Source organism: Mastigoproctus giganteus, chromosome 3, assembly GCF_048544385.1.
Source record: "Mastigoproctus giganteus isolate SK-2022 chromosome 3, ASM4854438v1, whole genome shotgun sequence".
Classification (NCBI taxonomy): domain Eukaryota; kingdom Metazoa; phylum Arthropoda; class Arachnida; order Uropygi; family Thelyphonidae; genus Mastigoproctus; species Mastigoproctus giganteus.
This window is the reverse complement of record NC_143577.1, coordinates 171,109,404-171,124,054: the sequence shown is the minus strand read 5'-3', so window position 1 is coordinate 171,124,054 and position 14,651 is coordinate 171,109,404. Positions and strand designations below refer to the sequence as shown.

The 14,651-nt window shown below is 39.4% G+C and overlaps 1 protein-coding gene across 1 annotated transcript in view; it reads left to right on the top strand.

Annotated features, from left to right (window-relative positions):
• Window positions 1-14,651, top strand: part of LOC150088409 (1-phosphatidylinositol 4,5-bisphosphate phosphodiesterase-like) — a 754,578-nt gene that overhangs the window by 456,993 nt on the left and 282,934 nt on the right. The window contains exon 20 of the mRNA XM_090370149.1: window positions 12,281-12,365. Within this exon, the coding sequence (XP_090226275.1) occupies window positions 12,281-12,365 (85 nt within the window). The remainder of the gene's footprint in view (window positions 1-12,280; window positions 12,366-14,651) is intronic.

Sequence of the window (14,651 nt, the reverse complement as noted above, 5' to 3'; positions counted from 1 at the left end):
TGGATAGAAGACCGAACTCAAAATAAAATTCCGTTAAGTTCACTCATCATTCGCGAAAAGGCAAAACTCCTTTATCAACACTTTAGCGAAACTGGTGATACCACTGGCTGGATGTTTTTTTTGCTAGCAAGCAAAGGCGCTGGTTTGAAAGATTTGTTTGAAATTTCTAATAAATATTACATTTAATATTAAATTGTTTCTTATTTTCATTTCGATGCCATATCCTTGCATTTCACTATGTACTGCCTATGTACATAGTCATATTATGAAAGTACATATAATACATACATAGACAAAATTTTAGACTAGTTTTTCTTATATATTTCATACTTTGGAACAGAACCCCTTTATTACTATGGGAGCCATAACTCAGTATTCATGTTTTCGGTATTCGCGACATTTCTCAGGAACGTAACCGCGAATAGCGGGGGTTTACTGTAGTTGGCTAGGTACATAAATGATGCAAATGTACTAACTTGTACATTAGCTAAACTATTTACACAACCTGAGGCTTTAGCCCTAAACTATACCATAATCTAAATTACTCCACACCATCAGGCATCTCTCATATTGTTAGCCAGATGGGCAGGAGCAGCAGTGCGTAGTACACACTTCTTGATTAGACCGGGGTTTGAGCCTGTGACCACCAAAATAATCCCAGGGGCTCACATTTGGTGAGTATGAGCTTGGCACATCCAGGGTCCCGAGCATCAATCTTCTCTTTCTTGGTGATTCCCTCCTCTCTCTCTCTCTGTCTGGGTAACTCAAATTTTTTTTTGGATAAATTTTGAAATTTTTCAGCATAAGCCTTCAGGCTTCCTTGCACCATATAGCTAATAATAATAATAATAATAATAAAATACGGAGGTTGCAGAAAGGTCAGAGAATGACCACTGCATATCCCCAGAGAAATATGGCCTTAGTTGCTAATGCTCCTAAAAACCATATAACAACTCTCATATTGTGGATTTATACTTTGCAACTGGATTGTCATCATTGCAACGCCAGGGTACCTGCCCACCCACTGATGAGGAGCCAATAAGCTCCGAAACGGTGCCGTATGGTTGATGGTATCTGTTGAGAATAAGTAACAATAGTCTTCTCCTGTGGTGAAGTGTTACTTATTCGAGGTAGTGCAATACCATGGCAACACATTGTGAAGGTATTTACAATATGAGATATACTTAATGATGCCAATTTATAACTACTTATGTAGTTGGGTATGTACAGAAATGATGCAAATGCACTTACTTGTACATTAGCAATATCGGGCGCCTCCGTAGCCAGGTGGGAAGGAGCAGCAGTGCGTAGCACATGCTTCTTGATTAGACCGGGGTTCGAGCCCGTCACCACCAAATACGGAGTATGCGGAAAGGTCAAGGAATGACCACCGCATATCCCGGAGCAATATGGCCTTAGTTGCTAATGCTCCTAAAAACCAAATAACGAACGAACGAACAATTAGCAATATAATGTCTTAATTATGCCATTTTTTGATTGTTTTTATATAAGTTTGAAACCCTGTTTCTGGAGGATGTTTGATTTGCTGAAAAAGTTTCAGCAATAGTAAGTTTGGTCACTGATATTTTTTTTTGTGCATTATTATAGAAATACGGGGAATAGAGTGTACTTATTTTGTGACGGGGGGGGGGATATGAATGTAGTACATACATAGTTATCTTATTTGGGTGGGCATCCACTTTGATGATAAACTATTACTGCTTTGTGAGTCAGTAATCTTTCTTCAATACAGTTAGGTTATGACTCCACTTTTGTGTCATTTCTCAGGAGCATTTATACCAAGAGTCATTAACCTTTTTAACTCCTCTTAAGAAACGAGGTGGATCTTTGGTAGTTCTTTTCTGGACTTTACAACCCAAGTGAATGTAGTAGTAATAGTAGTAGTGGCCTGTGATGCAAGAAAGCAAGTGTATGAGCTTATGCAGCATCAACAAAAAAAAAAAAAAATCACACCATCCCCTCCAAATGCTTGTCCAGTTACTTCTTAAATTTATTTAACCTATCAACTTCCACAATGACAGATGGAAGTTTGTTCCAGCAATTAACCACCCACTGGCTAAAGGCAAATTTCTGCACATCTATTCTACATCTGTCTTTTCTTAATTTCAATTTATGCCCCCTTAGGTTTGTAATCTGAACAAGTGGAAGGATACCACCAGAATTCAGCATGCTCAACCTGTTCAAGGCCTTATACACCTCAATCAGATCACCACGCAGGTGCCTAGTCTCCAGCCACTGCAATTTGCAGAACTTAAGCCTCTCTTGGTAAGATGATCCCCTTCATTCCCCTCACCAATCTTGTTGCCCTTCTCTGTACAAGCTCAAGCAAATCTACATCCTTCCTAAAATGAGGCCTTCAGACCTGTACGCAGTACTCAAAGGGTGGCCTGACCATTGCCTTATACAGAGGGACAATCACCTCCTTCTCCCTGCTAGCAAAATTCCTATATATCATTGACAAAACCCCATGACCTGCCCTGGCAGCCTGTCTCCATTGCTCAGAAAACTTCATATCTGACTGCACAATTACTCCCAGATCTTTTTCATTTTCTACCATTTAAGTGTAGGACCACACAGTTGGTACATTTCTCTGGGGTTACTTCTACCCATATGCAGTACTTTGCATTTGTCAAAGTTAAACTTCAGTTGCCATTTCTTAGTCTATCTGCCCAAATTATCTAGATTCTGTTGCAGTAGCACACTGTCATTAACAACCCTGCCAATCTTTGTATCATCTGCAAACTTCGACACTAAGCCTGATATACCTTCATCAATATCACTGAAAAATATACAAAACAGGAAAAAGGGAAAACAAGACTTTCCCTTAACAAACCCATGCTGTGTCTGAATTATTGCTGCAGTCTTGTCTAGATGATCCTGCAATGCATCTTTAACCAGTGACTCCATTATTTAACCCAGAACAGCAGAATGTTCCTAACTTAAGAATGTTCCCAACTTTTAATGTCCATCAGGCCATAATAAAAGTTACTATGGCCTGATGTGAACTTTACTGATCTTCTGTTATGAAATGAAATGGAGAACAAGAAAAATTTGAAGTGGTCTTTCATGTAACTTTGTTATGACCTGAAATGGACTTCATTAACTTATTAATATTAGTAGTGGTAAATGATGCAAGAAAGCAATCATATATAGTATGAACAAAAAAATAAAATAAAATCCCCATTTCATCTATCCATTTCCTCCAATAGTTTGTTCAGTTCTTCCTTGAATTTATTCAAACACTCCACTTTCACAACAACAACAAGTGGAAGCTTGTTCCAGCATACAATCATCCATTGGCTGAGGGCAAAGCTTCGCTTATCTGTCCTCAACCATCCTTCCTCGATTTGAATTTGTGTTCCCTCATGTGTACAACGATGAGCCAAAACATTATGACTACCTACCTAATATGATGTTGGTCCTCCACATTCAGCCAAAACAGCTCGTACCTGGCGAGGCATGGATGCTACAAGATTTCTAAATGCGTCTTGTGGTATCTGGTACCAATACATAACCAGCAGATCCTTTAATTGGTTGAGGCGCCACAGATCGGAGTTGCTGTATGAACACAAACCACAGATGCTCAATGGGATTGATGTCTGGGGAATTTGGAGGCCAGAGCAATACCTGGAAGTCTTCCTCATGTTCCGCGAACCAGTCTCAAACAATCTGGGCGGTGTGGCATGGCGCATTATCCTGCTGAAAGATAGCACCGCCAGAGGGTAAGACCGTTGCTATGAAAGGGTGTACCGGGTCAGCAATGATATTTAGGTTGGTGGTAGATGTCAGAGTGCCCGGCACATGGATGACTGGACCCACGGTATCCCAGCAGAACATCGCCCAAAGCATGACGCCACTGCCACCTGCTTGTTTTCGTCCCACTGTGCATCCAGGTACCATCATTTCCCCACATAAACGATGCACACGTACCAGGCCATTCATATGGTGCAACAGGAAACGTTATTCATTAGACAAGATGACCTTCTTCCGATCACTCAAGGTCCAGTTTCGATGCTTGTGCGCCCATTGTAGGTGCTGTTGCCTGTGAACCATGGTTAGCATGGGCACTTGGAGCAGCTTGCGGCTACGCATCTCCACTTTCAGCAGGGTTTGATGTACTGTATGTTGTGACACATTACTCCCATCATCAGCATTCCAGTTACTGGCTAGTTGCGCCACAGTCAACCTTCTATTGCCATGTACCATCTGGGAGAGCCTTTGCTCCCCTCAAGCATCGATGAGCTGTGGTCATCCAACACCTCACTGGTGGGTCGTGGGTTCCCCCTCTTTGGACCACTTTTGGTAGGTACTAATCATTGCTGACCAAAAGCACCCCACCAGCCATGTTGTTTTAGATATGCTCCAACCCAGTCATCTGCCCATTACAATTTGGTCTTTGTCAAACTCTATTAAGTCCACTGCCTTTCCCATCTGAAGAACAAGAGTAACACTGATTAATGGAGCTCAGTATCAGGTGTTTTTTATACCATGTCCCGACCTGCTGTTGTTGTTCTTGTTGGAGGTTTTATGGTGCAACAGCAGCTAAAGGCCATTATGTGCAATTTGTGTTATGTGGTACAGATTTTGCAATTTGTAGATGATATCTATCCTGCAACCATCTTTCCTCAATTTGAATTTGTATTTCCTCATGTGTATAGTCGGAGCAAGAGGAAGAATGCCATCAGCATTGAGCTTACTCAATCCATTCAAAGCTTTAAACACCTCAATCAGATCACCTTGCAGGTGCCAAGTCTCCAGATTTTGCAATTTGTAGAACTGTCCTGGTAGCCTGTCTGCATTGCTCAGAGAACTTCATATCTGACTGCACAATTACCCACACATCTTTTTCATTTTTCACTTTACACGCATAAATATCGAAGTTTGTTTCCTAAAAGTGTTAATAGATTTCTGGACTTTTTTTTACCTTGAATTTTAGAAACCACCTCAGCTGGATGAGCAAGCGGCTGTGGCAAATTATATCTGCTACTTTAATCTGGGATTACCGCTACCCATACACAGTACCTTACATTTGTCAATGTTAAACTGCCATTTCTCAGCCCATCTCCTAATTTTTTTAGATCTTGTTGCAATAGTTTACCCTCATTACTGTCATTAACCACTCTGCCAATGTTTGTTTTATCTGCAAAATTAGACATTAAGCCTTATGAATGTATTATTAAATATAGAAAACAATATTGGGTCGAGAACTGAACCCAGGGGGACTCAATTAATAACACTAGTCTATGAAGAGCAGTGTCCATTGATAACCACTCTCCATCTTTTCCCACTCAACCATTCCTTTATCTAAAGCAGTAACTTTCCCTTAATGCAACACTGCAGTACTTTCAGTACAGCAGTCTTTCATGTGCAATAATATCAAAAGCTTTCCCGTAATCCAAGTATATGATTTTTTTCATCCTGTTTCTTTGTTTCTACACCATAGTATCCAATCAGATAGGTCAGACAAGTTTCCCCTTAACAAATCCATGCTGTAACCAACTGGTATAATTTTATTCCTATCTGAATCATTCTGCATTACTTTTTTAACCAGAGATTCAATTATTTTCCCTGTAATAGAGGTTAAAGCTGACATGTCTGTAATTACTCATGTTATCTTTCGAAGCCCATTTTGTGAATTGGAGATACATTTGCACATCTCCAGTCCATAGGGACCTCCTCTGAATCCAAATATGCTGTCATAATTATGGCTAAGGTCCTATGGCTATTTGCTTACCTCCTTTGCTGTCTCCATTATTATAATTGGATAGATCCCATCCATCATAGGCATTTTCATCTTAAGCTACAGAAATTTCCTTTCAATTTTAATTCCTGTATCATTTATCAGTTTTGTTGCTTTCTGCCCTTCTGTTCCCTGTATGTATTCTTGATGTCTACTTTTTTTCTTGCAGATGTACTTTTTGTCAATAAAATGAGTATTTGTTTTTTTACATTATTAACATTTTTACATTATAATGACTATAATGTAAATTATAGTCATTATGAAATAATTGCACACTTCAAGGTATTAGAACACCATAAAATTTAGGACATTATAATTTATAATATGTATGTTATTGGAAACAAAATTCTCTGAAACGTTTCAAAGAATTTTGATTCCAACATTTAGAAAATTTTATTTCTCTGAAACAGCTGAATGTTTCAAATAATTTTGTTTCCCTAATCATTATCTAAAAAGAAAAAGGAAGAATAATTATCAGAAAAAAAAATCTGACTAAAAACTGATCTATAGTCTTCAGATCACTTACAAGTAACATACTCCACTAAACATTTTCACTAAAAGGTTTATTTTTTAAACAGGAGGGAAAAAAGTTGTATGTGTACCTCGATTCCCACACATGTACATTAATAGATCTGATGATGGAATTTCAGTACCATCCTGAAACATTCAAAATATCTTATATTGAAATGCCCTAATTTTGATTACTAACTTGCCTCAGATGTCTTTAAAAGAGCATATTTTTGATGATTATATTCAGTTTCAAACTATGTATTCTTCCTCCCCCTCCCCACAATCATAAAATACAGGATTTACCATAAAATACTCTTTTTTTTACAGATTAATTAGCATTGGCAGTAGTAGAGGCATATGATTCAAGAAAGCAAGCTTATATAGCAACAGCCAAAAAAAAAAAAAAACCCTTCCCATTTCACCCATCCGTTCACTCCCAAATGTTTGTCTAGATCTGCCTTGAACTTATTTAAGTTACCGACCTCCACTACAATAGATGGAAATTTGTTCCAACTATCAGCTTTCCTCAGTTTAAATTTATGCCACCTCAGGTGAGTAATCTGAGCAAAAGGAAGAATCCCATTAGCATTGAGCTTGCTCAATCCATTCAAGGCTTTATAGACCTCAATCAGACAACTCGCAGGTATCTAGTTTCCAAATGCTGTAATTTAGCATTAGCATTAGTAAAGGCATTTGATGCAAGAAAGCAAGCTTATGCAGCATCAGCCATAAAAAATAATAATAAAATAAATAAATAAAAAATAACCACTTCCACTTCCATTTCACCCCTCTGTTCGTTCGAAATAACTGTCCAGCTGAGCCTTAAACTTATTTAGGCTATCAACTTCCACTACAAGGGATGGAAGTCTGTTCCACCAACCAACCACCAGCTGGCTAAAGGCAAATTTCCTCACGTCTTCCTACATCTGTCTTTCCTCAATTTTAATTTATGCCCTCTCAGGTGACTATTCTGAGCAAGAGGAAGAATCCCATCAGCATTGAGCATGCTCAAACCATTCAAGGCTTTATACACCTCTATCAGATTACCTCGCTGGTGCCTAGTCTCCAGACACTGTAATTTGCAAAACTTAAGCCTTTCTTCGTAAGAGCACCCCTTTGTTCCATTCACCGATCTTGTTGCCCTTCTCTGTACTCGTTCCAGCATCTCTACATCCATCTTGAAATGAGGCCTCCAGACCTGTATACCGTACTCTAGGTGTGGCCTGACCATTGCCTTATAGAAGGGAATAATCACCTCCCTATCCCTGCTAGAAAAATTCCTATATATCATCGACAATACACCATGAGCTACTCTTGCAGACTGTCTGCACTACTCAGAAAACTTCATATCTGCCTGCACAACCACCCCCAGGTCCCTTTCATTCTCTACCACTGTCAGTGTAGTACCACAGAGTTGATACATTGCTCTGGGGTTGCTGTTTCCCATATGTAGTACTTTACATTTGTCAATGTTAAACTTCATTTGCCACCTCTCAGCCCATTTGCTCAACCTTTCCAGATCCTGTTGCAGTAGCATAGTGTCAGTAGTGTCCTTGACAACCCTGCCAACCTTCGTGTCATCTGCAAACTCGGACATTAAGCTTGATATACTATCATCAATATCATTTATAAATATAGAAAACAATAATGGACCCAATACTGAACCCTGAGGGACTCCACTAATAACATTAGTCCACGATGAGCAGTGTCCATTGATTACCACTCTCTGTCTTCTCCCCCTCAACCACCCCTTTATCCATAGCAGCAATTTGTCTCCAATGCCACACTGCTCCAATTTGTGCAGCATTTCTTCAATGTGCAACAGTATCAAAAGCCTTTCTAAGATCCAAGTATATAATATCAAAGTTATTCCCTGCATCCAGTTCTTTTGTGACTGCATCATAGTATCCAGTCAAATTGGTCAGGCAAGACTTCCCCTTAACAAAACCATGCTGTGTCTGAGCTATAACTGAAGTCTTGTCTAGATGATCCTGTAGTGCTTCTTTAACCAGTGCCTCCATTAATTTTCCTGGAACAGAAGTTAAACTAACAGGTCTATAATTACTTGTGTCACCCTTTGATCCTCCTTTGTGAATTGGGGTCACATTTGCACATCTCCAGTCCATGGGTACTTCCCCTGAGTCCAAGGAAGCTCTCATAATTACGGCTAAGGGTTTGCTTACTTCCTTTGCTGCCTCCTTTAATATAACTGGATAGATCCCATCCACCCCAGGTGCTTTTCTTGTATTTATCTTCAACAATTTCTCCTCCACTTTACTCTCAGTTATTACAAGGTTCTCTAGCTTACTGCCAGAGTTGAATACACCTCTAGCATTCCCCTCGCTGAATAACTCCTTATGTGTGAATGTCGATGCAAAATATTCATTTAGTTTGTTAGCTACCTGAGCAGGATCATCAACAGTTGACCCATCGATATCAAGTGGACCAATCTGATTAACCCCCTTCCTTCTAGAGTTTACATAAGTAAAGAACTCTTTGCTGTTTTTCTTTGCATCCCTTGCCAAAGATTTCTCGTAATCTGCCTTCGCCTGCCTAACCTCCTTTGTAACTTGGTTACAAATCAACTTGTATCTATCATAGGCTTCTGTGTAACGTGTTAATTTGTATGTATCCCATGCATTTTTCTTCTCTGCCATATGTCTCATTAGTTCATCTGACATCCACTTAGGCCTAAACCTTGAACAATATTTCTTAGTTGGTATGTAAAGCCTAGTAGATTCCAAGATAAGTTCTTTGAATGCTTCCCATTTTGAATTTTCTGTTGGTAACATCATCAGGTGGTCCCACTGTATAGAATTTAAATACTGTCTCAGTCCATCGTAGTCGCTTTTACGAAAGCAATAACCCTTCCCTTTACCCCTAATGGTAGTTACCTCTTTGAGTAAATCCCACTTCAGCACACTGTGATCACTGCCGCCTAGTGGTTCATTTACCTGCAGATTCTTAATGCATGAAGAATCACTACTGATAATCAAATCAAGGGTATTACTCCCTTTAGTTGCCTCCCGGACATGCTGATGTAGAAAACAATCATCCAATAAATGCACAAAAGCCTTACTAGTGTGTGAGTGACCAGCCCCCAAATTCCAGTCAATATCTGGGAAATTAAAATCTCCCATTATAAGACTCTCTGATTTACTGGCCCACTCTATTTCCCTGTACAGTTTCTTATTATACTCATCAGAGTCATTAGGCCTATAGCACGCTCCTACTCTCAATTTTGATACCAATGCTTATGTCACACCAAACTGACTCGACACTGCACTTTCCAGCAATGTCGACTGGCTTCACTTCCTTGGATTTTATGTATTTCTTAACTAATAGCATAATCCCTCCTCCCTTCCTATCCTGTCTATCCCTTCTGTAGACATTGTACTCCCCAAATTCCAGTTCTGCATTCCTTATTTCTGTGTGACACCAGTCTTTGAAATCCCCACAATATATGCTTTTGATGTTTTGAGCAATACCTCAAATTCATCAAATTTATTTACTAAACTCCTAGCATTGGTGTACACGCAAGTATACATGCACCTGTTCTTTTTCTTAGCTACCCTAACACAACCCATGTGTTTACTTGTATCCCAATGATTCCCAGCAGCCTCTGAAATATCCTGCATCTTATTTTCCAGGCTGCGGCTCATTCCAATAGAAGCAGTGCAAGAATCACTTTCACCTCTGCCAGTGGCTACTGTTAGTCTATTAATACTTGTATCCCCCCAATCTAGCAGTTTTCCAACTCACCTAACACTGCCTCGATAGCATCAGCAAACATTCTTGCACCCTTTCTATTTAAGTGTATCCCATCCTTGTAGAAGCAGTCTCTCCTGTTAACAAGTACAGACCAGGCTGAAAAAATTCTACCCCTTGAGCCTTGCACAATATTTCCAGGGCCAAATTGATTGACAGGGCTCTCATCCTATACTCCCTCCTATATATCATTGTGTCTGGGCAGAATTGGAGACACTTTCAAATTCAACCCTAATTCATGGCTTTTTTTCAACAGTGACCTGTACTTGTTAAGTAATTCCATTGGTCTCCTACTCTTAATTTCATTAGTATTTGCAGAACTTGCAGAAAATTTACAGAACTTAAGCCTTTCTTGGTAACAGCAACCCTTTGTTGCACTCACTAATCTTGTTGCCCTTCTCTACTCAATCTAGTAGCTCAACAAAGTTCCTAAAATGAGGCCACAAGACCTGAATGCTGTACTCAAGGTGTGGCCTGACCATTGCCTTATACAAGGGGATAATCACCTCCTTATTCCTGCTAGCAAAATTCCTATATCAATGACAAGACCCAGTGAGCTAGTAGTGCAGGTGTCTAGTCTCCAGATGCTGTAATTTGCAGAACTTGAGCCTGTCTTGGTAACAGCAACCCTTTGTTGCACTCACTAATCTTGTTGTCCTTCTTTGCTTGTTCTACTAGCTCAGCATCTTTCCTAAAATGAGGCCACAAGACCTGTATGCAGTACTCAAGGTGTGACCTGACCATTGCTTTATACAAGGGGATAATCACCTCCTACTAGCAAAATTCCTATATATCATTGAAAATACCCCATGAGCTACTAGTACAACCTGTACTTCATATCTAACTGCACAATTACCCCAGGTCTTTTTCATTCTCCATTATCCTGAGTCTAGTACCACACAGTTGGTACTTTACTCTGCAGTTACTGCTAAGGCAGTGCAAAGTACTACATATAGCCTTATGTAGTACTTTGCATTTGTCAATGTTAAACCAGTTGCCACTTCTCAGCCCATCTGATCAACTTTTCTAGATCCTGTTGCAGTTAGTGTACCATCCCTACTTTCATTAACAACCCTTCCAACCTTCATATCGTCTACAAACTTGGACATTAAGCCTGATATACCTTCTTCAATATCATTGATAAATACAGAGAACAAGAACGGACCCCCTGGGGAACTTCACTAATAACATTAGTCCATGAAGAGCAATGTCCATTGATTACCACTCTCTGTCTTCTCCCACTCAACCATCCTTTTATATCTATTGTAGCAACTTGCCCTTAATGCCATAATGCTCCAACTTGTGCAGTAGTAGTTCTGTGTGCAATAGTATCAAAAGCTCTCTTAAAGTCCAAGTATATGATATCAAAATTATTTTTTGCATCTAGTTTCTTTGTGACAACATCATAGTGTTCAAACAGATTTGTCAGATAAGACTTCTCCTTAAGAAACCCATGCTATGTCTGAACTAGATGTGCAGTCTTGTCTGGATGATCCTGCAGTGCTTCTTTAACAAGTGACTCCATTATTTTCCCATGGAACAGAAGTTAAACTAACAGATCTGTAATTACTCGTGTCACCTTTCAATCCCTCTTTGTGAATTGGGGATACATTTACCACTTCCTGTCCATGGGGACCTCCCCTGAGTCCACGGATGCCCTGATCATCATGGCTAAGGGCCTACTTACTTCCTTTGCTGCCTCCTTTAATATAACTGGATCCATCCCAGTTGCTTTCCTTATGTTTGACTTCAGCAATTTCTTCTTCACTTTGCTCTCTGTTATTACAAAATCATTTAACTCCCTGTTAGAGTTTGATAAGCTTTTGGCCTCCACTTCCCTACAGAATTCCTCATGTGAATGTGGATGCAAAATGCTTATTCAATCTGTCAGCTACCTGAGCAGAATCCTCAACAATCGAACCATCAATATCGAATAATCAAACTATCGAATAGTAATGAATTGCATAACATGGTCTTGTTATGCAATTCATCATAATTAAGTGAATTATTTTAAGTGTTATCTGTCTAATCTTATCATACATCTGCTCATACTCCAGAATCTATAAATTTTGCTTCTCTTGTGTACCAAAATTCTTAAACAAAACAGACCTGTAGATTTATTAAAATAATATATTCAATTAAAATTTTTAAATCCTCTGATGTATTATGATTACTTGCTTAATTTAACCTCTATAAAAATGGTTGTAATTTTTGCACATGATTCCCCCTTTTATTTTCTAGAGAAAAACCTGCATTTTAATATGTCCTCATTTGCTGAAAATACTGCACTTGGTTATTTAAAGTCACAAGCCATTGAATTTGTCAAGTATCCTTTTTAACATGGAAAGTTCTAGAATATATTTTTAAGTTATAGTGGAAATCTTTTTAAGAATTTCTCTTTTGTTTTTATTTTATAAGATTAAGACAATTTTTAAGATAATTAACTGCTTAATTATCTTAAAATATGTATATTTTATGATAAATATTGATTAAGAGTTTATAAATTGAAAAATTTTCCATTGAAGCTAATTAATAGAAAAATTCAAGGAGGTGATGTGCTATATTTTTATAAGTGGTGCCTCCTATGAAACATATAGCCTAATCTACCAGAAGGAAACAATTTTTTTAAAGGTATATACATACGAGGAGTTTCCGAAAAGTAAGGTAGCACATTTTTTTTTCTTAATAATGGTGAAAGGTAATGAGATTAAATGCAGTGGACAGATAGACCTGTTAATAATGTTCAAAAAGACACCCAGTGCAGTGTTGCGGTACTGTTGCCTCACAGCAGATTCCAGTTGCAAAATGGCAGCTACCGTGCAAGTGTGGTCCAAAACAGGTGTTCATGAAGTTATTCACTTTTTTGCAAGCTAAAGGGTTTTCATCAAGTGCCATTCACCATGAACTGGTTACTGTGTATGGCGAAAGGCGATGACAAAGAAGCAGTGTGGTTTTGGTGCAATGAATTTAAAGTGGACCATGTTGACATTGAAGATCGACATCGGGCAGGCAGGCGTTCATCAAGCAAGACAGAAGACAACAACATTTCATGCATTAAGGGCATCGTTTTTGAAAACAGGCAAGTGAAACTTCTTGAAATTGCACAAATAGTGAACTTGAGTAAGTCGACTGTTCACAATGTCCTTGGTTTTCGAAAGGTGTGTTGCCGCTGCGTGCCCTGACAATTTTCAGAGGAGGATAAAGCAAAATGCATGGGGATGTGTCTGGAGAACCTGTTGTGATACAGTGATGGAAAGGATTTTCTCACTTGCATACAGTCACAGCGCACAAAACTTGGGTTTATCACTTTACCCCGGAGAGCAAACAAGGTTCCATGACCTGGAAACATCCAAAATCTCCTGTGCGCAACAAATTCAGAACTGTTCCCAGTGTCCGAAAAGTATGGCCACAGTGTTCTGGGATCACCAAGATAGTGAATTTCTTGCCGAAGGGAGGAACAATCAATGCACTGCTTTATTGTGCAACATTGGAAAAACTGAAAACCAACATTCAATGCAAATAACCAGGACTCCTGACAAGCAGTGTGATTTTGTTGCACGACAACGCAACTCCACACACTGCCCACACCACTCGTGAGTGGTTGCGCCGTAATTGTTGGGAAACTCTGTCACATCCCCCCCCCTGCAGCCAGACTTAGCACTTTCAGACTTCCATTTGTTCGACCCTCTGAAAAAATACTTTTCAGGAAAGCATTTCACCACGGATGAGGAAGTTCATCAGGCTGTGGTACTTTGGTTACTGCATGTGGGCACTGCCTTCTTCAGTACTGGTATTGATAAACTGATCCATCATTGGGACAAGTGCATCAATAAAACTGGAGACTTTGTGGAGATCACTTATTTCATCGAGAGAAAAAATGTGTTACCTTATTTTTTGGAAACCCCTCATATATACAGGGTGTCTCAAAAATACATGGCATAACTTCAGAAATGAGTTCCTCATCTGTAGACAATAAAAATATTTTATATCAACATAGTTCCAGAAATGCTTGGTTCCTGAGTTATTAACCGGAATGTCTTATCTCCTGCAGGTGATTTCCTTCATCACAAGGTACTGACAGAATCTGGTGGTTTTCCATTCCAACCATGTACTCAAATCAGGAGCAAGCGGATATGCACTTTATGTACAGTTTGGCAGATGGCAATACTCTGGAGGCTTGTCGTTTGTACCATGAAAGGTTCCCAGAACTAAGATGTCCAGACAGGAAAATGTTTGAAGGTATTCATTGCTGCCTTTGTGAACATGGGACCTTTACACCTCGTGCTGCCGACAGAGGATGACCAAGATCTACGACTCCTGAAGTAGAGGAGGAGATTTTGGATGTTGTGCATGCCACTCCTGGAATCAGCACATGCAGAATAGCAATGCAACTGGCTGTTCAACGTTTGACTATTTGGAGAGTGTTGCAAGAATACCTACCTAATGTCACGCAAAGACGATGCCAATCGTCTTTGCGAGTCCATGAGATGTTGATGTGAGGCCTGTATTCAGGCAGAAGGCGGACATTTTGAACAATTACTATAAGGTGATGTGAACAGTTAAGTGTCATAGACAGACCTTCAAAACTCGGAAACCAGGCATTTCCGGAACT